Raw genomic sequence first — 22,028 nt, 5'->3', positions numbered from 1 at the left:
AATATCATATACAACATAGAATATACCCAAGTGCCAAGCCACTTCGCTTATTTGAAGCTTTTGGTCCCCCCAACATCCTTGCTAGTACATTGTATGACAGCGATAGGGACAGGTATCCATACAATCATCATCCACTTTGTCCAATAAAGAACCGTTTGACCCTTCACCGAGATGTAGCCGAGCCGGCCGCGCAACTCGAGACCGGAAGGATCTCCGTGCATATGATTTATGTATGTTGTATATAGCCAACTGCACGTACAACCTATTTCTATAGTACTTTGACTCCCTCGTCTACAAATGGTCTCGGTTACAGCAAGCATGCATCCGACGTAGATCACTGAGAGAAGCACTAAAGGAACTATTGATGTCGAGCACAGGATTCGAAAAAGTGCGAGAGATCGCCGAGCGGTCAAGTGCTTTCCAGCATATGCGGAGTATACAATATCGTATTGCGCCAGTCTCTATTTGGTGTCACGAGTGAGAAGATATATACTTTAAGAGGTATATAGAGATGGCGATCTGCTCAAAATAGGTAAGAATCGTACCTCGCAACGGATGCACATAGGGAACGTAGCATATCACCCAAAATTGACAACACCCCCACACGGCTGCAAATCTCCAGACATACCTAGGCATTCAGCAATCTTTTCTCCTCAGCCGTGTTGACCCGCAAAAAGACCAATTTCGCACGCGTCCTCCTTATGGAGTACGTATATATCATGGCAAGCACCAGCACAGGCCAAACGGCAGATGAAGTCCCGAGATCCGCATAAAAAGGTAAAAAGGTATACTAATGAACATAACCTATAACTAATTAATATGATATTCTAGAAATGGAGCCATGTGAACCTGGAGCGGACTGACACGATCCACTGCGTATCCACCGGCGGATCTTAATTAATCCCAGCCGTTTTTCTCATTTCCTCACGTGGCTGAGTATGGAGTTATGGAGTATACGGGAGTGCAATCTCCCAAATCCCTGAACCCGATCTCGGTCCTCGGCTTTCTATTTATGTGATTGATTTGAGAAGGGTCCCAAGGTTTGCTAGAGGTCCGTCTTAGTAATATGCATATACCGTACATCGTCGATCCATGTCTATCCATGACTCGGGTCTGTTTTCCGTACGGAGTACAAGATTGAGATCGCCAGGATGTTTATCAATATGTCTATCAATGCATGATTCATGTACTTCACACTCCTCGGCGGTATTCTCCGACATTCACTCGGAGATTTCAAAGGCGATCACGATGGTATCGGGATTTGCACAGATACCGAATAGTGTACTAGTGGAGTCCACATTCCCTTTTTTTTTTCCACTGAAGATGGAGTGGAGCAGTGAAAACGGTCAATCCACTTGTAATCTCGTTAATCTCTCAGGAGAACCTTTGGGCTTGAGCTAGTCCCGTATCGGGACGACCTGCTGGCGCTAAGTGCCTAGTCTCTGAAAAGGAAAAAAGCGAAAACGAAAGGAATCAGAGAGAGTCCCGCCGATCGAAGCGGTCTATGTATCTGACTTGGTGGAGTCTGGGAACGGTCCGGCTTGATTTCCCCGTTTTTATTTGATTCTGGCTGTTTTGGCTGTTTTGGTTATTCTCCCCTGTCACCGTGGAGATTATTCCTAAATGTCGGTCTGCTCGAGAATCCACAGGGCAAAATGACTAGATCCCTAAACCTCTTGGATATATTGTAGAGTTTTCTCAGATTGAAACGTGCAGCTGTCGTGAGCTGTCGTTGAACCACGCAGATCAGTGGCGATTTCACTATTCATAATTCCGTCCATAGGATGTCCCACGTTGATTTGAGGAGGCGAAAAAAAAAGAAGAAAAAAAAAAAAAAAGAAGGGAAAAAAAGGACTAGGGGAATATCCATGTAAATCACTTATCACAATAGTATCACCGCATATATATTTCACAGGGCGGAGCCGTTACCAATAGTCCCCGTCTGAACTAGTATCAAAAGACAATTCCCAACTTTGGGATATCGTAGATCTGGCACGTTTCGATGAGGAGTTCGGTTCGATCTGTCACCCAATAAGACACAAGACATCTTGCAGGGTATAAATTCCCGTCATATTGCCGGAATAGGGCCACTCTTATCCCCTTCTGGCGCAATACAGCCAAAATCCCTGAAAGCCCTGGCTAGTTCACAAGAACCTTGTCGACGTTGCCGTTCCTTTGCCGTACGTGCAGATTGGCGTTGCAGATTTGACCTGATTTTTGAAAGATACACCCCATTTTCCCCACCTCGACTCCTCTCCTTGGTCAATTTCGGGATAGGATCGGACCCTCACTTCCTTTTCTCTTCCCTCTTGATCTTTTGGTCAACTTGCAGCTGTCAACTTACTCCTTTGAGACTAGAGATCGGAGAGATTCCCGGGTGTCTCCACTGGGCGAGTTAAATAATCCCCTGAACAGCCACACTTCGGAGTCTCGGGTGATGGCATGATGGTTTCTTTGTTGGGGGTATGGGGGGTATGGGGGGTATTGCCGGAGATTTTACTGTGTACGGTGTAGGGACGTGAACCGTGCTGGGTCTGCACGGTTATAACATCCCGGTGAGGGGAATCTGTCTTAGCTCCCTTTTCGGAGTTGAGTTACCAGATGACCTTGCAATGATTCCCGGCTGAATCGACGAAACTGCAAAGATCGGCTAGTATTATGTTGTAGTCTGGAATCGATCAAGTAGTCTGTACGGCGACAGCCCTAAATGATGTCAGTTCGACCTTATGGGCATCGGAGAAAGAGTGATAGTCAACGGTCGATGCGCACTAAAATTGGGTTCGCATCTTAAACTCTTGCCAACTTGAGGAAACTGAGTTGTCGCTCATCTCCTTGCGGTTAGGAGTCTTTACCCGTCTGTTTATGTATTCTCCACAATCGGGAAAACATTCCTATTGATCTTGTCAGAATCGAGCTCAGGGGAGAAACGGTTTTAACGGTTGTCGATCAACATACTCTGAGATCATTGTCTCCAGTCGTCTGCAGTGGTCTCCAGTTATTCTCTGAAGTACTTTTCTCTTCTTAGGCAATGATTTTCACATTTACTAGCGGTTGTATCGTAAAGTAAAAGTCATGAAAAAAAAAGAGGCGCGTGGCCAAGGATCGGCATCTTCTCTAACTGAAGATAGCTTGGTGTGGGCGTCAAATCTCGTCGAAGATTCATGTCATTGGTTGCTAGACGTGAATTTCTGGTGAAGTGGTAGCCATCTCTCCAATATCTCCCTCAAATGGGGCCAGGGAGCGTAGGCATGTGAATATCTTTCAATGCCGAAAGCCACTCTTCAAGGATTTTTCTTCTCCACCAGACCCTTTCCTATATTTTGAAAACCTCCTTAAGACCAGTGATATTCTTAGTGGGACGCGACCCGTAAAAAAGAAACCACTTGTTAAGGCTGCGTAATGATCCTGCACTCCTAGTTGCCGTAAAAAGGCAACCATTAAAAACTGGTTCTGGTTTTTTCGCCCCCGTATTGAAAACAACCGGGTCAATTGCAATCGCAGAAATTATACTTCGATCGTATCTGATTCATCGTAGCGCACTGCGACCGGGCTAGTGCGACCAGTTGCGATTCTGATAGTTCAGATCGAAAGGCGCCGAGACATCGCGGGGAAATCCGGTGCCCCTGATGAATGCCCCAGGCACACTTTGTATGATGTACGGTCTACGGACTACTACAAATGTGACTATGGATTTCAGCCTCAGACTCATTATGATCAGTCTCATCGGGGTTCAGCATTGGGAGATTCTTACCTGAACCCTGTCTCTCCTAAAGCCCCATTATCGTGCGGGTGGAGAATCTCCCAATCGCAGAGAGATCCTTACTGCATTCATGTTCGGCAGATTGAGGTGACCTACCGTGCATGCGCTAAGTCTCCAGTGCGCACGGAATGCATCGCAGAGTGGCTGAAATCGTGAGATCCGGCTGGTGCACTGGTCTCTCGAGATGCAGCGACTACTGTGCAGATCGATTCCACGTCGATTTCGGACCCGTCAACAAGTCCTTTGTGCAGTTATACGGTTATACGCCGCGTTCTCATTCTTGGGGCAAACACCGGGCCAGTGCATGAGCGGATTCCTATGCACTGGGGATCAAATATGTATCAGAATCGGGATTTGCTCTTGCTTATATGCATGGAAAAGTTATCACAAATGACTTCAAGGCTGATCGAGGTGATCGCATCAGGCGTACTCCGTACGAACGTACAGCCTTGGTACAGCCGGTGAAAACCGTCGCAGATCAACCGCGTTGGCTATTACGGAGATCTCGAGGCGATTGCCTCCCACCGTTGGGTCTTCCTCTTTCAGACCTTGTGCGGACCGTTGGGCCATACGATGTATATCGTACATCATTATGGGTCTCCGGGCCTCCCTTGAGTCTGTGCGCTCAAGTGAGATCAAGGAGGCGAATGGGGCTATGATAGCTGCCGTGCCGTGCCACGCTTGATAGGGATAGGTCAGACAATTTTGGACATTTCACTACGTTGAACGAAGTACAGAGTAGACTGTTAGGATTCCGGAGTCTAAAGGGAAAATATCGGATGACGTCCAACGTGGTGGGTCCGAGGACAAACTTAAAGCTCCAGAAAATAGATTTTCTCAATATGAGAGCTTTGATCCTTCAGCTTGAGACAGCTGCACAAAATAATAGGAATTAGTGGGAAAATATGAAATTTCCAAGACACTCTAGAGAAAGCGCCGAACACTATCGAAGCCGGGATTTGATCCTGGACTTTACGCAGGGCGCCTGGAAAGGCAACCGGCCCATATTCCTCTCTCTTCCTATTTTCCCGGGCTTTTCACGCTTTCAGCCAGCACAGTTTTCATACTGTAGATGTCAGGGTTAGGAAGGCTGGGATGGAGTGTAGCCCACGCGATCTCGTCAATAAACGTCCCGTGTTCGATCTCGATCTCTGTAAAGCTTATGCAACGTGTGTTGCAATACCCTTGCGATCCGATCCTTTCGGCGGGTACTCAAGGGGGTAACGTGCTCCGAGACTGACGAATTGTTAACTAATTAATTAATTAATTTTCATTTTTAGTGTGCTTTTCCCAGTTCTTTTTTTCTTTTTTTTTTTTTTCCTTTTTGCTTTTTCCTTTTGTGATCTCACCTGCGCCTGATCTTGGCTTGAAACGGGATTGTGGCTCAGTGACGTAAATTGTACTGAGTGGCTGGGTATTATTTCTGTTTGAATAGGTGTCAAGAGATGAGAGATTCACTATTGCATTGAGAAGTATGGACCTCGGGACAGCGCAAGTATAAGTAAGAAAATAGCGAAAATAAAAATAAAAATAAACAAACATGAAATAAAGTCGAGTGAACCATGGAACGTTGTAATCCGGACCACATCGGGCACTTTCAGATCTGACTGTGTAACCTCAGCCGGGGCCAGTTGCGATGGAAAGAGCCCCTCTGTGTCCCCATTCCAGAGATCTTGAATTGATGTATACTCCCCCTTGTGCATCTTGTGTTCCCCCTTTGTGACACTACTTGGGGTTGCATGTCCCCCAGACTCGATGCTTTACTTGGTATTTGAGTCATTTGTTCATCTAATCTGGGGCTGTGGGATGGGTTTTGCGCACAGGCTAACTACAGTATGCATGCTAAAGAGTGGACGGACCTTCCAAGGTCGCCTCCCAAGTTTGTTTGAACCCTGGACTACTGTAATATTGGAGCACTCGTGGACAGGATGGATCTGACATCATATCCTTCACTATTAATAAGCCCGGTCAAACTCCAAAAACTTGGGTTTAGTTCGTGGCCCGAGGCTGACATTTTATCCACTCTGAATCGGAGATCTCTCTCATGTGACATGGATGCATATACATGTCCTCGTACATGATACTACTTGTCGTCAAGTCGATCTTAGGGTTTCTCTTTGATCACCCTGCACTATTTGGTATATACATAATAAATAACAAATAACATAGATTGATTCCAGAATACTAGGGCATAATGATGAGCTTGAACTATCGTCCACTAGCTTCTCTTTTTGTTGGACCACTCGGCCGGTATTCAGCCGTCCCTTAGCACGTTGAGAATCGGCCGTTTCTCTCGATCGATCCTAGTTTCTGGGGTAAGCTAATTCCATAATTTTCCCCCTTCTTTCTCTCTCTCTCTTTCCTATTTAATATTTACCAAATATGGTTGAGAATATATTGGATATTGGATAGTTTGTGGGTCATTACTAGGTAGATTATATATGTACTACAAAGATGTTAGAGGTTCCTGACCGGTGTCGCATTGTGTCTCTGGATAACAGACACCGAGGACACCCTGCAGTTTCCAGAAGTATCCAATTACGAAGCTAATTAGATAGTTACGCACATCGATGTAGTTTTGTACAGCCTCTACGGAGTACTCCATATACTATAAAGAAAACTATCTGTAATTATTCGTCTCCACTGAGATATCAACTAAAGACCTACAACAAAAAGCCTAACTAGTGATAGGTATGATCCCGATGACCCGCAGTTGGTAATTTGCCTTGTAAATAAAACCAGGTTATGACGATCTGGCAATTTCGCAGTAATTTTCCCCCCTGTTCGGATCTCGATCTATTCCAAGGTTTTATGGTTCTATTTGATCTTTTTTATTTTTATTTTTATTTTATTTTTAAATCTAAATTTCTCTTTTCTCTTTTCTCTCTTTTTATTATTTATATATTTATATTTTGATAGCAAAATTAAATAAAAATAAAAATAATAAAAAAACATTAACTTCCTGTACTCCTCTCTAAGCTTCCCGTTTTCAATCTAAAGCCCGAAATGAAGTAGCCTCGATCCCCTTTGATTTTTGGTTTTTTGGCTTTTCCCCTCTCTTAAGGTGTCTTTTATATTTATCCCCATTCCACCTCGTGCTTTCATATTTGGATTGACATTCCCATTTCCACGCTTTATATCCCTTGCGTTTGCGATCTTGACTTTTCTTTTTTCCTTTTTCTTTTTTTTTTGGTTTTGATCAAGGTTTTACGAGACTTTTTTGTGTTGGAGGGGTTTATTTTATTCTTCCTCTCTATCTATTTCTCTCTCCCTCTTTATTTTCTTTCCTAAGTTTGATTAATTTTGACTTGGGGAAAAAAAAAAGAAGAGAAGAGACAGGCAAAGAAAGAAAAGGAAAGAGAGGTAATTGCTGGTTAACTCATCGGGTTACTCGGGCTCCATCTGAACGCCACAGCTTCCAACGCCCCCCGGGATCTTTGGATCGGTTGGATCTTGGGATCTGGGCCTCTTTTCCATCACATTCGGCACGAACAGGTGGAACACTTTTCCCTTGTCGCACGAGAAGGCGACTTTCAGGCGACCTCCGTTGAACTTTGTTTTATTCCGGGGGATTTATTTATCAACGTGATGGGGTCTTTGGAAGCCGCATCTAGGCACAGGTTGGTCTTGCGAGCTCACTGGCAGTCTTCCATTGCTGACCAAGCTTCGATTCACAGAGACCCTTTACCCGCGATAGGTTTCCTAGGGAAAGACGGATCGGGATACACCTCGAGACACCCTTCAAGCACTGGTTCTCCAACTCCTCTGATGAGTCCCAACGCCATGTACACCGGACAACCCCTGCCTTACTCCTACGCGTCGAATGCACCACCAGGGTACATCTCGTCGCCGGATACACGTCGCACCCTTGAAGATGAAAAGGAAAAACACACTCCAAGGCAATCCCTCCCATCAATCCACGAGGCCCTTGGAAATGACAATCCTCTCCCATACCCTGCATCTACCTCCGCTCAACCACCACAATCCGCACACCCTGCGCCGCCTTCACATCTCGTCGGACGACCGAGCGCAGAAGGTCCAGCTGGACCACCCAATCCCTTTTCCAATGGACCGACGGGGCCCTCAATGCGGGAGCCCGGTTACCCTCATCAACCTCAGCTGCAGGATACATCGCGCTCCAGTCTCACCTCTATCAACACACAAGATTCGCGTAACCCTTCACTCCACTCCCTCAGCACCGGCAAATCCCCTACACAGAGCGCCAAGACAGGCATCACCTCGGTTGAATCGCAAAATTCATCTGGGTATGAGTACAGTGCGCCAACCTCCGCCGGTAGCGTGGCTTCGCCTAATGGTTACGGCCATTTCCCTCCGAATTACTCCTTCCAATCTCAGTCCGGCCACCCATACCCTCCTCCCTACGATCGTCCCTACATGGGGGCACCACGTGTGGAAGAAGTCAAGGGTGGGTTTGTGGGTCGACCAGGTCCTCCCCATAGCGACTCTGGAAAACGACATCTTGACATCTACGATGTGGAGACATCTTTGAATGAGGTATGGATTTTCCTTTTTCTTCCCTTTCTTCGAATGGCTTGACCATCATTTCTATTTTTGGACCACATGGGACAAAATTGATCAATGGCTTGTCAAATTCAAATCTCCGGAAATTACATGTGGGCTGACATTGTGGACCAGATTGCCGACTTAAGTACGCGAACCCTGGACTTTTCACGGCACTACGCGGCTCGTGCACATCAGACACAGCGTTCTGGCCCGCTATTAGGGTCCCTCCCCTCGCTAAATGAGGTGGAGGACATGCTCCATATGCAACGGCGGAACCAAGATGCCCTGATTCGGATACGTACAGCCGTGGTGAACCAAGAACAGGCTCTGGCCGAACAGATGGCGCAGCGGAAGGCGTTCAAGACCGAAGATGACCACATGGCGATGTACCAAGAAGAGTTCAAAGGCACGGGCGGTTTTGCAGGCGCAGACCCAAAGAAACGGCGTGGAGTAAGTTCTGGACTCTCGTTTCCCCTGGATTGACACCTTGTCATCCACCCCCACACCCTTGAATGTGTTTGGCTAACCCCCGTTTTACAGAAGGCGGCCCCTCCTGGTCGTTGCCACAGCTGTAACCGAGCCGAAACACCAGAATGGCGTCGGGGCCCAGATGGTGCCCGGACGTTGTGTAACGCCTGCGGTCTACATTACGCCAAGCTGACGCGCAAGATGGGCGCTCACAAGGCGGTAAGTATGGGTTCAAATCTGAAGCCCAAGTCGGTTCTCAACTCCGCCTCACCAACCAGTCATTAAGCTTCTTTTCTTTTCATGTGGCGTTGAAAAAGGTGGGAAATAGAAGGCAAACGGAGTTCAGTGGCCATTTTTCTTTGGGAATTCTGCTATCTTTTCCCTGTTCGGCATCTTCTCTGATTTTTATGTCTTCCCTTTGTGATCTTTTTTATTTATATTGGGACCTTCCCTACTCGGTGCTCTATATAATACCCCCCAACAGCTTCCAAGGTACTGGGAGAAAAACGGCTTCAGCATAGATATTCCCCCTTTGATGATTCAATAGCCATTGGCCTTTCTGAAACTGGTTGCTTTTTCTGGTTTTTTTCTTTTTTTCTTTTTTTCTTTTTTCTTCCTTTTCCCTCTTTTACCTTCTTACTGTTCCGGTCCAATACCGTTATTGGTTTATACCCTGCATTTATTTCGTTCCCTGAACTGTTCTGTTCGAGTATGTCCCTGATATGATGTGTGTACGATCGTGTCTCATTCAGCGTTACATTTATGGTTCCTAGTCGATATTTCATATTCGATCAAGGTTTTATGACACTTTCTTTTATCCTTCAAGTGGAAATGGAAGATTGTTCGGATGGCAATACCAATTGAATATCAAAATCTCAACTTTACAAATCCAGTCACCACATGTAGTCTCGGCCGTAAAACTTCGCCGCAGGGGCTCGGTACCGAATGCGGTTCCGGGGTAACTTTATTTATCTATAATTATCCATGGATATCTACGCCCATATGGCATGACCTCGAGTGTTTTTTTTTTCTGATTGCAGTTCATTCTCTTAATGGGTATTGGCCACATGCATTGTGGCAATGGGAAATATGGCACGATCTCTTGGCTGTTTTACAAGGCCCGATTCGCTGTACAATAGATATTGGTACATGCCAATGGGCTAATAAATGGGATATTAATATTAATGGAATTTGTAATTTATTTAATTTGGGAGCGGGTTTCAGATCTTCAATATATTGTACGGAGTATGGTGGAACCCGATTATTCGAACTTTCAAGGTTTTCCTTTCAGAGGGAAATCCTCTACGGAGCGAGGAAAAACAACCAATAGCTCGACTAAGAATTAGTTTGGCCGATTCGACGAGCGGGGTTGGCGTGCGATCATTCCAAGATTCGCTGCAAGTATTTGTGTTTGGATAATCAGATCTGATCTACGGAGTATTCGGATCGGGATCGGAGAATCGGACATGCGATCTCAGAATTAAATTTAGATTAAATGCATATTAAATACAGAATATCTCTAGTGCATAACCCAGTGAATATCAACCAATATACAGGTAAGATTCTACTATACTATAATGTGACATAATATCTATATCAAATTTAATACTTTATGCGATCTTCTGGTAGCCTTATTTACAGACCGCCACATTCCAGTGGACCGTACATTGTATGTAAGGTACCTAGGTATGTAATAGGTGGATCAAAAAGCCGTGTCTTAAGATTTGTCATTGTCGAGATTGACAGCTTAGATACTGTAGTTCATGAGTCCATATGGGGAACCCACGTTCGGAGGAATCGGCAGGTGTTCCCATTCCGATAGTTTGGAGAGTTTCCATAGTCTGTCCGGGGCTATGCTCACTAGTCTCACTTAGAGCATTTGACTTTGTTAGTATACGTAAAAGTCGATCAATTTGGGGTTCCTTTGTTTTCTCATTCCTTTTGTTTACTTTTAATGGGTGGGGTATGTGAGTGACAATGTCGGAATATTATTTGCCATGATAATTCGTACATTCTGAGGAAAGAAGCTAGCAGGGTTGGCAAACCCCGAATCGATCGAGATCCCAGATCCCGGATCCCACGTTCGCCTATCCCTGTGAGGATCATGCCATTAGCCGTACCCTGTACCAACGTTCTTTGGCTTCTTAATTTTGCCTACTACAACAATTGTGTAGGCTACTAAGTAATATTTTCTATAGATCTATCTTTCTATAGATCTATCTAGGTATAGACCCAAAAAGGAGAAACAAACTTCGGAAATTAAGCCGAAAAGGCAAAACGTGGCATAGAGCCAATCTTGGAAAGACCCATGGAATGCAATTTCCGTTTTGGGGCGTGCTGACTTATCCCCCAAAGCCCCCGGGGGCCCCTAAAGTAGGAGGTGGACACCTGGGGCTCTTCATGTTACATTCTCTCCACGGAGTATCCTACGGAGTACAAACGATATGGCATGATACTCCTTGCCACATAATGGCATATGGACTCGAACCGATTCTCTTGTCCCAGCGACCTTCATTTCCACTGTTTTCTAGCATCTTCCTGACTCGCCCGAGACATGGCCGAGACACGGCCGACAAAGCCACACGGCAGTTTTTGTACGCTGTTCCCCAGAGACTATTTTCTTCTAGGCGGCAGGCCCCATACGGTAAAGAGATGGGTGGCACCATAATAGCACCATAACTCGTATGTGGCGCAATGGACCCTTCGGATCTCCATGAGCATCTCCATCTCGTACCGGAGGATCATAGAGAAGGAAAAAGGGCTAGTGAACTTTCGCGTATCCATTTATCGCGCTTGGACAACATTGCCGAATGAGCTTCGGCAGATAACCGAGAAAGTGAAAAGCGTACTCCGTATACGGACGGAAAAGGAATATCACTCCACGAGCTAATAATAATTTCTGGAAGTTCTATGATCACCCTTTTGGCTATACTTACCTACATAGTACTCCATATGTATTAGAATAATCTGCCTATAACGCTGTTGATCATCCGTAGGCTTGTGCTGTGCGGCCTATAAGCCTTGGATCGGTGGCCGACACAAACTCTATCTTGTGAGATCGTATAGATCGCATTAAATAGTTTGCTGCGGCGAACTGCGAACTGTTCGTTGCGGGGCGCGGTGACGACGGCGACGGTTTCTGCGGTCAGAACTCTGTTTGGAATAAAAATGGCGGTGTATTCCTGCGAAGGTCCACGCGACCTAACCTTGTGGCAGATTGCCAGGAGCTAAAAGGCGCGCAGTGGTACTCCGTATTCCGTACTCGTAGATCGGTATTTGAATCAGGCTCTCAGCCCTCCCGCGCCATGCCGAGCATGCCAAGTTAGGGATGGAACAGCCTGAGTGGAGCATAAGGTTCATGTTCTTTTCTTCTTTCTGTCTTCCCTGTCTTAGCTGGTTGTAGTATATGGTAGCATGCTATTGCTTAGGTAGTAATCAGTATGTTGTGTACAATATAGACGATCGGACTTCGCCGTGAAAGACCGAAATAACGGACTTGCATTAGCACTCATGCGCATTCAAATGTTTCTATATTATTGCATTAATATTTACCTAAAGTCGGACATTACATTACCAACTGCAGCGGATCTATCCGAAACACCAAGTTCAGCACCTACTCCGTCCTACTCCGTATGTAGGTATGTGTTTCCTGTATGTTGTACTCCCAAGTCATTTACAACTAAAAAATGTCACGATCATCTTCTTCACAAACTCTCGCAGAAACTTAATTAATCTGGAAATCAGCTAACTCTACTCTAATTGGATGGAGTTTAACCCCGGCCAAACTCCGTTCGTTTCGTTTAGATTTTTGATTCGCCCAACGACCGGTTGTTTCCGGGTGAAACTGGATCTGGCTGACTTCGTGGCTGACATATTGAATCGACTGACCGGAAATACCGTTCTTGGTGGGAAAGTCTATCTGACTGGAGCCAATAGTAGGAGATTGTGGGTGGAGATCGAATTAGCCTACCTGCGGACTGGGTCCGACTATTGTATTTCAATCTTGGCTTCGTTTCTTTTGGTTTTTGATGATCTGTGTATTTCGTGTAATACACCCAATATTTGGGTAAACAGATAGGGAGATATTGTACCATCCAAGTAGAATGTACTGCAAGCTACGCAGACTTTTTCCAATAATTCAAGTCTGCATCCTCCCTGAGATCGAGAGAACTGCATCTGCCCGAAATCCCAGATCGAGCGTCCGAGATCTCCCGCGAGATGTACGAGATGGCTTGCAGGAAGATGCGTACACTGTATGTTTTGATTCGGCCAGGTCGCATTAGAAAAAGGAGGCAACCATTTTAATAAAAATCACTAGTCTTGCATGAAAGTTTCAAATCGTAGAATTTCAGCCCCACCCGATCTTGTTGATGCGGTCCACAGGTGCAGGCGATCCTTGCTCAAGCAAGCATCCCCCCACCTGCGATCTGAGATTGGCCCCAAGCAAGCGCTGCAATCGAGGCGGTGAGCGTTGGAATGAAGTACAACTGGTACCCACCATAAAAAGGGGTGAGCAGGTATTGTATCGGAGTCATCGGCATGTGAGATCCTCCGTGGGCTGTGTCTCGAGTGAATTTACACGCTCTGGCCACGTCACGCGTCCGATCCATTCTGATATGCCCATTCTCCATGCGAGTCCGGTGAGATCTCACACGCAGTCAATGTATGTCGTAAATCGGAACTGCTAGTTCATGTACGGAGTAGCTGTGGAGACGGCATGGTTCGTCTGGCATGGTTTTGCTTTTTGATGGGATCTGCGCGATAAGCGCCTGGAGTGGAACAACTAGAGGCGAGATGTGCATACAACCAATATACTAGCTGTGAATGGACCTTTCAGCGACCCACTTATCAAGGTCTCCATGTACGGAGCATGAACTATGCACTCCGTATGTACAAAGTATATGACTGTAACTGTGTCTCACTGGGTGAGACATATGGATCTAGGAAGACAAAAATATAGTTATTGAATCTTCCAGAGAGTACGGGAGGAAGGCAACCATGGTTCCGGGATACGAGTGCTCCAAAGCTTGTCTATATAATCGATCGGCGGAATTGAATCTCGATATCGATCTGCAGTTTTAGTGAGCCTAACGGGACATTTATAGATTACACGCGGCTCCAGCTCGACAATAACTGGAATAGCCGAGGCAGACCCTTTTTATGTTTCTGTCACCATGCAATATCTAGATTACGTGTCTTAATTTTTCGATATTAAAGAGGAAGTATCTACTAGTTTCTTGGCGTAATTTGACTCCTATCCACCTGGGCAGTGATGCAATACCCGCGTGGTAGGTGGATTTGGACCGAGGGATCCATGGTTCGATACCTTTGGTTCGCACCTGGATCTCGGGTCGAATTCCCACCAATGGATTGACTTGTAAGCTTACTGTATGTAGACTGTATACTCTACCCAGGTACCATAATTACAGTGCAACCACGACTTCTACCGCCAAAAAGCCTGCGCAACCGAGTTGATATAGTCGATCCCGTCTTTGCGCCATGTATCAGCCTCCATATGACTGGTAGTATTAGCATTGAAACATAGATCAACGGGATCGCTCGTGGAATAAGAATCCCAGTGCACAGATCCATCCACGACACCCGGGTTTGGATCGAGGTCGTGGATAAAAGATGCCCACATGCTCGTCATCATAGAACTGAGGTCAATGTATGACTGCGGTACCCCGGCAAACGGCTTGCCGTAGTGATATCCAATCCCCGCAAGGTTGTGGAACACAAATGATACCTCCTCGAAATGAGTCACACCCGAAAGGGGTGGCACATCTGCCGACCGCACGTTGAACCGGTAGCAGTATGCTGGGGTTGATGTCTCGGCCCATGCTTCGCATTGTCGCCGCCGATTGGCATGCATAGCGTAGTCACCTGCAAAGGCTGAGGTACGGCGCCATTGGTGGCCGTTTGAAGGCACGCGCTGATCTCCGAGATATGCTGGAATGCCCTGCGATGGGTCATCGGGGTATAGTTCGAGGATACGTTTGGCGACAGAGGGGGGTGTTTGAAAGTTTAATCCGCCATCTGGACGGGTTAGCTGCTGAGACGGTAGCGTAGAACAACTTGTATACATACCTGTTAAGTATTGATACCATTGCTCTGTGGTGCTGATCCCCGTTGGTCCGAAAGATGTCCCTTCGTCCGTGTTGCTGCCCGACATGATGGGAACTTTCACGAATGCATGCTTGTTCAGTTGGATACTACCCCAGTTCGGAATGAAGTCCCCGTCCACGACCGGCGAGAAGTTGTAGTCAGAGATGCCCTCCGTGCCATTTAGAACAGCGTTAAGGGTCTCGAATGGTACTTCACGAAGACACTGCAATGAATCCACGACATTCGAGCAGCCTACCTTGGAGGCCAATGTGTTGTATTTTGATTGGAACGTCGTGTAATTCCCCGCACTGGCGGTTATCGACCCACCAGACTGCATGATGCCAGCCCGGAACAGCTTGTCATCCCGTCCATTGTATGCTGTAAGGTGATATCCCACTGACATGGCACCTGCTGACTCGCCCCATATGGTGACTTTCTCGGGATCGCCGCCAAAGGCGCCGATGTTCTCCTGGACCCATTGAAGCGCCAGCCTCTGATCTCTCAATCCAAGATTGGTGTTTCCGCTGCCGGAGACTTGACTCGAGCTTATAAAGCCCCACGCTGACAGTCTATAGTTCAACGTGACAGCGATGAACGGTTTGCCTTAGAATTCTAGTTAGACCAGGCTTCCAAGTAGCCAAAGGAGTGCGAGAACCCTACCAATTTGATACGAGTTTTCCACAATTTCAGACATGTTGTAACGCTCATCAGCCCCAGAGCCTTGATAAAATCCACCTCCATGAATCCACACTCCAACGGGAAGTTTCGAGTCCTTGTTGGTGGATGAACCCCGGATTACGTTCAGGGTAAGACATGCTTCTGACTGAGGGTACCAAATAGAGTCCGTCTAATTTCCGCGTTGGTACGAATCATCCTAGAACACAGGAAAGTTTGTACTTACACCATATCCAACACAGATATCCGAGTACTGTGTCGCATCGCGTGTACCATCCCAGCTCTCATTCAATGACTGCGGTACAGTAAAGCGCAGATTACCCACTGGCTGCTGGGCATAAGGCATCCCCAGGAAGAAATCCTGGTTGTACGTTGAGCTTCGCACTCCAGTATAGGTTCCATTGCGCACTGCCACTGTGGGAGATGACTTGGTAGGGACAGCATGGACTGCTGTCCATAGTAGAAAGCTGGTCGCAAATCCAATCATAGTAATATAAATGAGCACACTCTTGCCCACACTGGTCCTCTCATCGTGTGTCGGTTTACGTTCCATTTATATACTCCGGATTAGTACACATATCGTCATTATCCGAAGTCTGGGGATGTGTTGCGGGGAAGCCCCATAATCGCCTAAATGGCTTATGATCGACATTCGGTAGATGTGAACGGCTGATATGTGCTCCGGTCATGCTGTAAAAACAAGATACATAGCAAGTCGGAATAATAGGCTATATTGGAGTAGTATCCGGATGACAAGAAATGGGCAGGTGGGATGGCCTAAGCCTATTCATCCACCAATATCCCTTCAGGATGTCCCGGGATATTGAGTTTCATCGTCATTTTCTCAAAAGTTTGACGGACGATTGCCTGTTTCGGTCATAAGCCACGTTGATCAATCCGAAGATTAACCGAAGCTTTTGCGTTGGCCGAGGTAAGTGAGTGCTAATAGGTTTATATGAATCTATTGGGACGTTTTGAGATACGCCAAAAGGAGATACAAACCCAATATATCATCAACAGGTCTGGTAGTCTAGCAGCTGCCACATGCCCCTGATAGTAACACAAGAATCAAGTTCAAAAAGGGATGGAAATCCGGACCAAGCACCAAATAAGCGTGACACGAAGCATTTACCCTTGTATGACAGCAAGATCGCAAGGTTCCTGAAATTCTGAATCGGACAAAGTTAGACAAGAGTGTAACAGACCGAAACCATAGTCCCGATAGGCACTGTAACGGTAACAGCAGTGGAATAAATAGTGACCATGTACATACGTAGGTACACATGTACATCTAGTTGTTTGCTCGTGGAAAAGAAGATAGAAGATATAACAAGACGGTCTCCCACTATAATGATTATTTCGACTTGATGCCTTCCAACTAAATCATGCCATCAGCAATGTGCCGGTCATTACCAACCCGCCCTCGCGCTGGGCCAGCAATCCAACTAGAATCCGAGGAAACAGCCGCCATTATTGCAGTCACGCAAGGCTTCCTAGCAGCACTGAGCAGCAAGTCGCGCGCCGATTTCGAGAAACACTGTGTCCGAGCAGGAGGAATGACACTCTCGCCTCCATCTCCCACTTCCCTGCGCTTCTGTACGATTGGTTCGTTCGTTGAACATGTTGCTGGGCTCAAAGACGATATCGATGAGCGTATCTGGGATCCCGAGGTGAAGGTGCACGAGACAGGAAGCCTGAACTTGGCCGCTGTGTGGGCGCCATTCCGGGCAAAGATCAACGGCGTTGTGGATCATGTTGGTGTCGAACTTTTCGTTTTGCATAAGCGCAACGGTGAATGGAAGGTGACGGGGCTGGCGGACTCCTGTCGGTTGCCGACTGAGGAGGAAATGTTGCTGGAATGAGTACTTTGGTTGGAGGGACACTTAAAAGAAATGAGAAAATTAAAATCCATCAGATGCTGTGACAAGGAGGGCTGCCTCGAATTGTCATGAATATGTGAAAATTATTTCAAGTTTCCGTCATACATGCTCACACTCTGGATATCTAGTTGTATGTGTGTGTGTGTGTGTGCGCGTGTGTGGATGTGTGTAGATGCCTCTGGTCTAGACCGTTTTGCCCCGGAGAAGTTCCCATCCAACAGATCCCTTTTTGCCCTCTTTGACAGTCATTTCCTCGACGGCCTTCACTAGATCGTAGGTGATCTCCTCGGAGACAACACTGTCCTGCTTGTAGTTAGGATGCTTGGCTACAAACTCACGCATCCAACGAGCCCCAGTCCAAAGGGTTCCGTCGGCTCGCTTGCGAATCAAATCAAGATAGCTGGCCAGGAAACACCTCGTCTCGACGTCAACATTGACACTGTTGAGGTAGGACTCCACAAGCGGGATGAGTCCCGGGAATGATCCGTCTGCGCATCCATTCACAATGTCGTCAATTGTCATGAGATCAAACTCCATCTCAACGGGACCAAGAGGAGGAGATGGAGGCGGGGTGTTCACAGCAGACGATGCCGTGGATGAGAAGGTGCTGCCGTTCGTCGACTGTTGTGCGCTTCTGGGCACCCTGCGAGGGAAGGGGTCCTTGCGGAACCAGAACTTCCGATCAAGAACAGCGTTGCGAGCGTGTGCCGTCTCCATATTCTCTGTAGTACGCTGGATCGGGATGTAGAAGTTGAGATCGAAGCTCAGGATGGCACGAGTGACAAGGACGATGAAAATGCTAAATGCGGCGTTCTCGAAATCCGTGATTTGGATCTCCATAGACCGGAACTCAACTCTCCAGCCAATATCATCTTTATCAGGTGGCGGCGGCTTGAAGCGCATGTGCTGCCAATTAGTGGACTGTAAGTTCTCAAAGTGGTCACTCTTGTTAAGATCCAGTTCTTCAAGATCCTCAGAGAAAATGACCAAGGGATCACGGATAAACAAGTGTGCAAAGTGCGTCGCAAGTAGATCATCCATTCCTCCCTCCATAAGGCGTTTCTTAATATCCTCATCAACGACTAGATCGGGATCGAAGTACTCCTTCCGGAGACGAGGATCCTGAGATATGTAAGTCGAATTAGAGGCATATCGCGACTTGGGAATTCTCCACCGGTCGTTCTTGATAGGCTGCAGGAGGTTAGTTCTGTGAGCCAAGGGTATGATGCCGGAAAACTTACAGCTTCGCCAAGTTCCTCACGTGTCCTGTCATCGACTGCATTACCAATTTGGTTCCATCGCACATCTGTGTCCACTAGGAAGCCTTTGTAGATGGGTGTAGCCGCGGTCAGGGCCAGAAGAATGGGCCCCAAAGGACTCAGTTGATCATAAAGTCTTCTACCCTCTGTCATATTCTTTGCTTGAAAGGTTATCTGCAAGCAACAGCTGCCCATTCCGAATGCCATGGCGTCCATGTAGACGTGATCGTCCTTGGCGGCACCGTTGCGGACGTCGTCATCCTCGGGCCAATTATAAAGGTCATAGTTAACCGTGGGATCCTTGAATGGCCTGGGAGTATTTGTGTCATGGAAAACAGGCACATTCAGTTCGACCTTGCGCCCTCTCCGGGATCGAATATTGGCAGCCAGAGTCGGGAATCGGATATGGGGATTGGCAATCTCATCAGGAACAAACTGCGAGCGGAGAGCTGGTCCAGACGGGGGATAATATGGCTGGATGTAGTCATCCTTGGTTCCTAACCGAGGGAAGGTTGTGAGGGTGATGGGGACTTCATTCGGAGCCATGTGTGCTTTCGCAACTTCTCGTCTTGGAGGCTATTAGCATATTTTAGGTCAAGTCGTGTTGCTAAAACAGCTCACCTCCACTTCATATTAGACTCCACCTTGAGTAGGTCTTTAAACCCGATTCCCCAAGGCTGTCCAGGAGTAGCTTCCAACATGAACCTTCCAAATTCGGGGTGGAAATGCGGCGGATCCTCCCCCTCACTGACTGTTGTCAGATATACTAGTACCTGTCGGAAATTAAATCACAACTCACTGGTCCCCAGTTTCACTGCCCTTGCCGGAACCGGACTTCCACAACTCCTCGTCTCTGGCAAGCGACTTCAGGATCTCAGCCTGGGCTAGAGATAGCCGTGATTTCTTCGCCGCGTCGTCGAGAGCTACCACGAGGTATTCGACCTATCGTAGAGGATATCAGTCAGCGATGGTGACTGGGAAACAACTATACGGGCCGGAACAACATACCTCATCGCCCCAAAGAAGAGCATCGCGTTCTTTGCCTCGTGCCCTGCGCCAATTGGCAAGTAATTGCTAATCAAGTCAGACACCTCGAGGTTTGTCGATCTAGACGAATCGAACACATGCGGCATACCTCGATACCCCACTGACGCACCTGGCCCGCCTTTGTCTTGGCTTCCGGCCATTCCAGCGCTGTTCCGAGAGCTCTGCTTGAGATTAGACGGATTCCGAAATAGCAAATCAAGCCTCTCAGAAGACATACAGAAGTCCCATTGCGTCAAAGATGTATGTCTCCCAGCTGGCAAACGCAAAATGCCTAGGCACAAACAAGTATAGGGTAAAAGAGTCAAGACAATCCCAAAGTGGACAGGAGAGCCGAAGGTTGAAGAACCGAGAGTAGTCAAACAGATGTAGACCTACGCATAGTCCCCCTTCTAATTGATTCTCCGTAGTTCCTGGAAAATGGCAATGAGGGGGATTTTTCGGAGGCCGGCCGATTTTCTGGCGGGGGCGGCGATAACGGCGGGAGTTTTATTTCCCTGCCAGACCTCCGACTTGTATTATTAATCATGATTTGTCACGGCCTTCTCTAGAGACTTCCAAGGTTATTCCATCAAGGGTTTTATACGGGGAATATCCTCTTCTGACTTGATTCCAGAAACCCTCGACTTGGAGTACTCTGGTATAGAAAGGCTGGTGGGACGAGACCCTGCACTTGCGTCTTCAAAGGATCATCATCTATCATAGGTCCGAGCGTTGTATAGATACAAAAGGGAATGAAACAAAGTCACAGATATTATCGTCAATAGTTAATACCAAGATGAATTTGAATGATGTTCAATTGTCTACATGCTAAGCTAAACCATGGAGATATTAATACCTACAGAATAGGTAGAAAGTCAGATTTGAAAGTACCAGGAAGAAATATTCGGTAGAAAATATCACAACTAAATGGAACTTATTGATATGATTCAATGATGATTGACAATTATGCCAAATCTGCATATAATGCAATATTCATACTATATGTAGGTCCCTGCTATAACTACCTAGCATAGTATCGTGCACACCAATCAGGAGCAATGCAGCCAATGGAACTTACAGCTTAAGCTTATAAAGGCTAAACGATCACTGGACGCAGAAAATGGTATTTGATTAGGCAACATGCTTTGGTCCTAGTCGAAAGGTCTAACTTAGGGGACGTCCACGGGTGTATATAATACCTAGGTAAGCAGCCTAAAAGAGCTTCACGAGTTTTACATCGGTGGTCCGTAGCAAGGCGTGATTGCCTAATAATAAAGCTGCCAGGCTAAGGTCGCCAAAAGAACTATAAAATCCTAGCGCGTGTATCACCGAGGAACTCCAAGGAATCCAGTCAAACTCCTAGGGTTGTATAATTCTTCTTGCAAGTTACTAGACGATCTGCTTACATGCGCTCAAACTATGCCAAACGACAAATCGTCTATGGGCACATGCTTGATCTGAGAAAACATGCTGGGTAGCAACCTAGCCAGTGTCAAACAGAGCATCAAGTTGCAGATGCAATTGTTGTTCAGATAGGCAAAGAAAATAAAGTGGCCGATTTTGATGAAAGGTCCCAACGCCAAAAGGCAATCCATAAAAGCAGCTTCGGTGTATCTCTTATTTACATTTCCTGATACTTTAGCAGCAGCACCGACCACGCATACCAACAGTCCCCCACAACTCAGTTGCTCCGGGCGCCGTCCTTGGCGGCACGCAGCTCGTCCATCTTGGCCACACGTTTCTTGAACTCTTCGTACTGGCACTTCTCATATGAGTGTCGTTCATCCTAGAGGAAAAGAAGAGAAATTAGCTGGCTAGCTCTGTAAAGCGCTCTGGTCGAATCGGGTTGTGTTGGAGCATCAAAATGGGGGATCTCGTACCTCACACTTCCAGGGAAGGTAGTACTCTGCTTGTCGGCATCGGTTCAATGGGATCAGCAGGTGTGCGCATGAATCTCTGTATTGCATGGGAAGACGGGCTTCCGACATTTCCTGGCGGGTTGCTGGAATCTGATTAACTTTCCTGCTAGTGCTTCTGAATGTAGGCCAATGGCCTTGGAATCTTACCGGAGGTCTCCGAAAGGCCAACGGCACTTTTAACCGTTTCGATGACAGTCATTTTGTCAAGATTTGAGGGGTGGAAAGGCAAGGAGCGGGGAAACAGAGGCAGGACGGCGTGGTTGGCGATTCCCGCTCGTTTGAGGTTCCTGCTGGGCCGATATTGGTCACATGACACAAGATCACATGACAGACTTCCGCCTTCCGAAACGGGACTAGTGCGCACTTTACGCGTCCAGCGCGTATTTGGGATGCCACCCCCAGCTCCACCGAA

General features: G+C 46.9%; 5 protein-coding genes across 5 annotated transcripts; 2 read left to right on the top strand and 3 right to left on the bottom strand.

Moving 5' to 3' along the window:
- Positions 1-7,348: 7,348 nt before the first annotated feature.
- On the top strand, positions 7,349-9,037 carry nsdD (GATA-type sexual development transcription factor NsdD; the record flags this gene model as incomplete). Its single annotated transcript, XM_061212343.1, has 4 exons — positions 7,349-7,380; positions 7,438-8,275; positions 8,417-8,734; positions 8,825-9,037. 4 exons carry the CDS (start codon positions 7,349-7,351, stop codon positions 9,035-9,037), a joined length of 1,401 nt encoding a protein of 466 aa, XP_061069364.1.
- Positions 9,038-14,195: 5,158 nt separating this feature from the next.
- Positions 14,196-16,085, bottom strand: N7525_002509 (uncharacterized protein; the record flags this gene model as incomplete). Its single annotated transcript, XM_002559885.2, has 4 exons — positions 14,196-14,788; positions 14,840-15,460; positions 15,518-15,704; positions 15,759-16,085. The coding sequence occupies 4 exons, from the start codon at positions 16,083-16,085 to the stop codon at positions 14,196-14,198; spliced, it is 1,728 nt and encodes a 575-aa protein (XP_002559931.2).
- An 832-nt stretch (positions 16,086-16,917) lies between these two features.
- On the top strand, positions 16,918-17,394 carry N7525_002508 (uncharacterized protein; the record flags this gene model as incomplete). The annotated part of the gene is made up of 1 exon (XM_002559886.2): positions 16,918-17,394. One exon carries the CDS (start codon positions 16,918-16,920, stop codon positions 17,392-17,394), a length of 477 nt encoding a protein of 158 aa, XP_002559932.2.
- Positions 17,395-17,595: 201 nt separating this feature from the next.
- Positions 17,596-19,946, bottom strand: N7525_002507 (glutamate--cysteine ligase; the record flags this gene model as incomplete). Its single annotated transcript, XM_002559887.1, has 7 exons — positions 17,596-18,603; positions 18,654-19,239; positions 19,293-19,418; positions 19,471-19,613; positions 19,680-19,745; positions 19,807-19,879; positions 19,936-19,946. 7 exons carry the CDS (start codon positions 19,944-19,946, stop codon positions 17,596-17,598), a joined length of 2,013 nt encoding a protein of 670 aa, XP_002559933.1.
- A 1,432-nt stretch (positions 19,947-21,378) lies between these two features.
- Positions 21,379-21,815, bottom strand: N7525_002506 (NADH dehydrogenase [ubiquinone] 1 beta subcomplex subunit 7; the record flags this gene model as incomplete). The annotated part of the gene is made up of 3 exons (XM_002559888.1): positions 21,379-21,483; positions 21,578-21,699; positions 21,764-21,815. 3 exons carry the CDS (start codon positions 21,813-21,815, stop codon positions 21,379-21,381), a joined length of 279 nt encoding a protein of 92 aa, XP_002559934.1.
- Positions 21,816-22,028: the final 213 nt, after the last annotated feature.

Source organism: Penicillium rubens, assembly GCF_028828025.1.
Source record: "Penicillium rubens strain IBT 27055 chromosome Unknown utg000002l_segment0_segment0, whole genome shotgun sequence".
Taxonomy (NCBI): domain Eukaryota; kingdom Fungi; phylum Ascomycota; class Eurotiomycetes; order Eurotiales; family Aspergillaceae; genus Penicillium; species Penicillium rubens.
The sequence above is the reverse complement of the archived record's forward strand: the minus strand, read 5'-3'. Positions and strand labels throughout refer to the sequence as shown.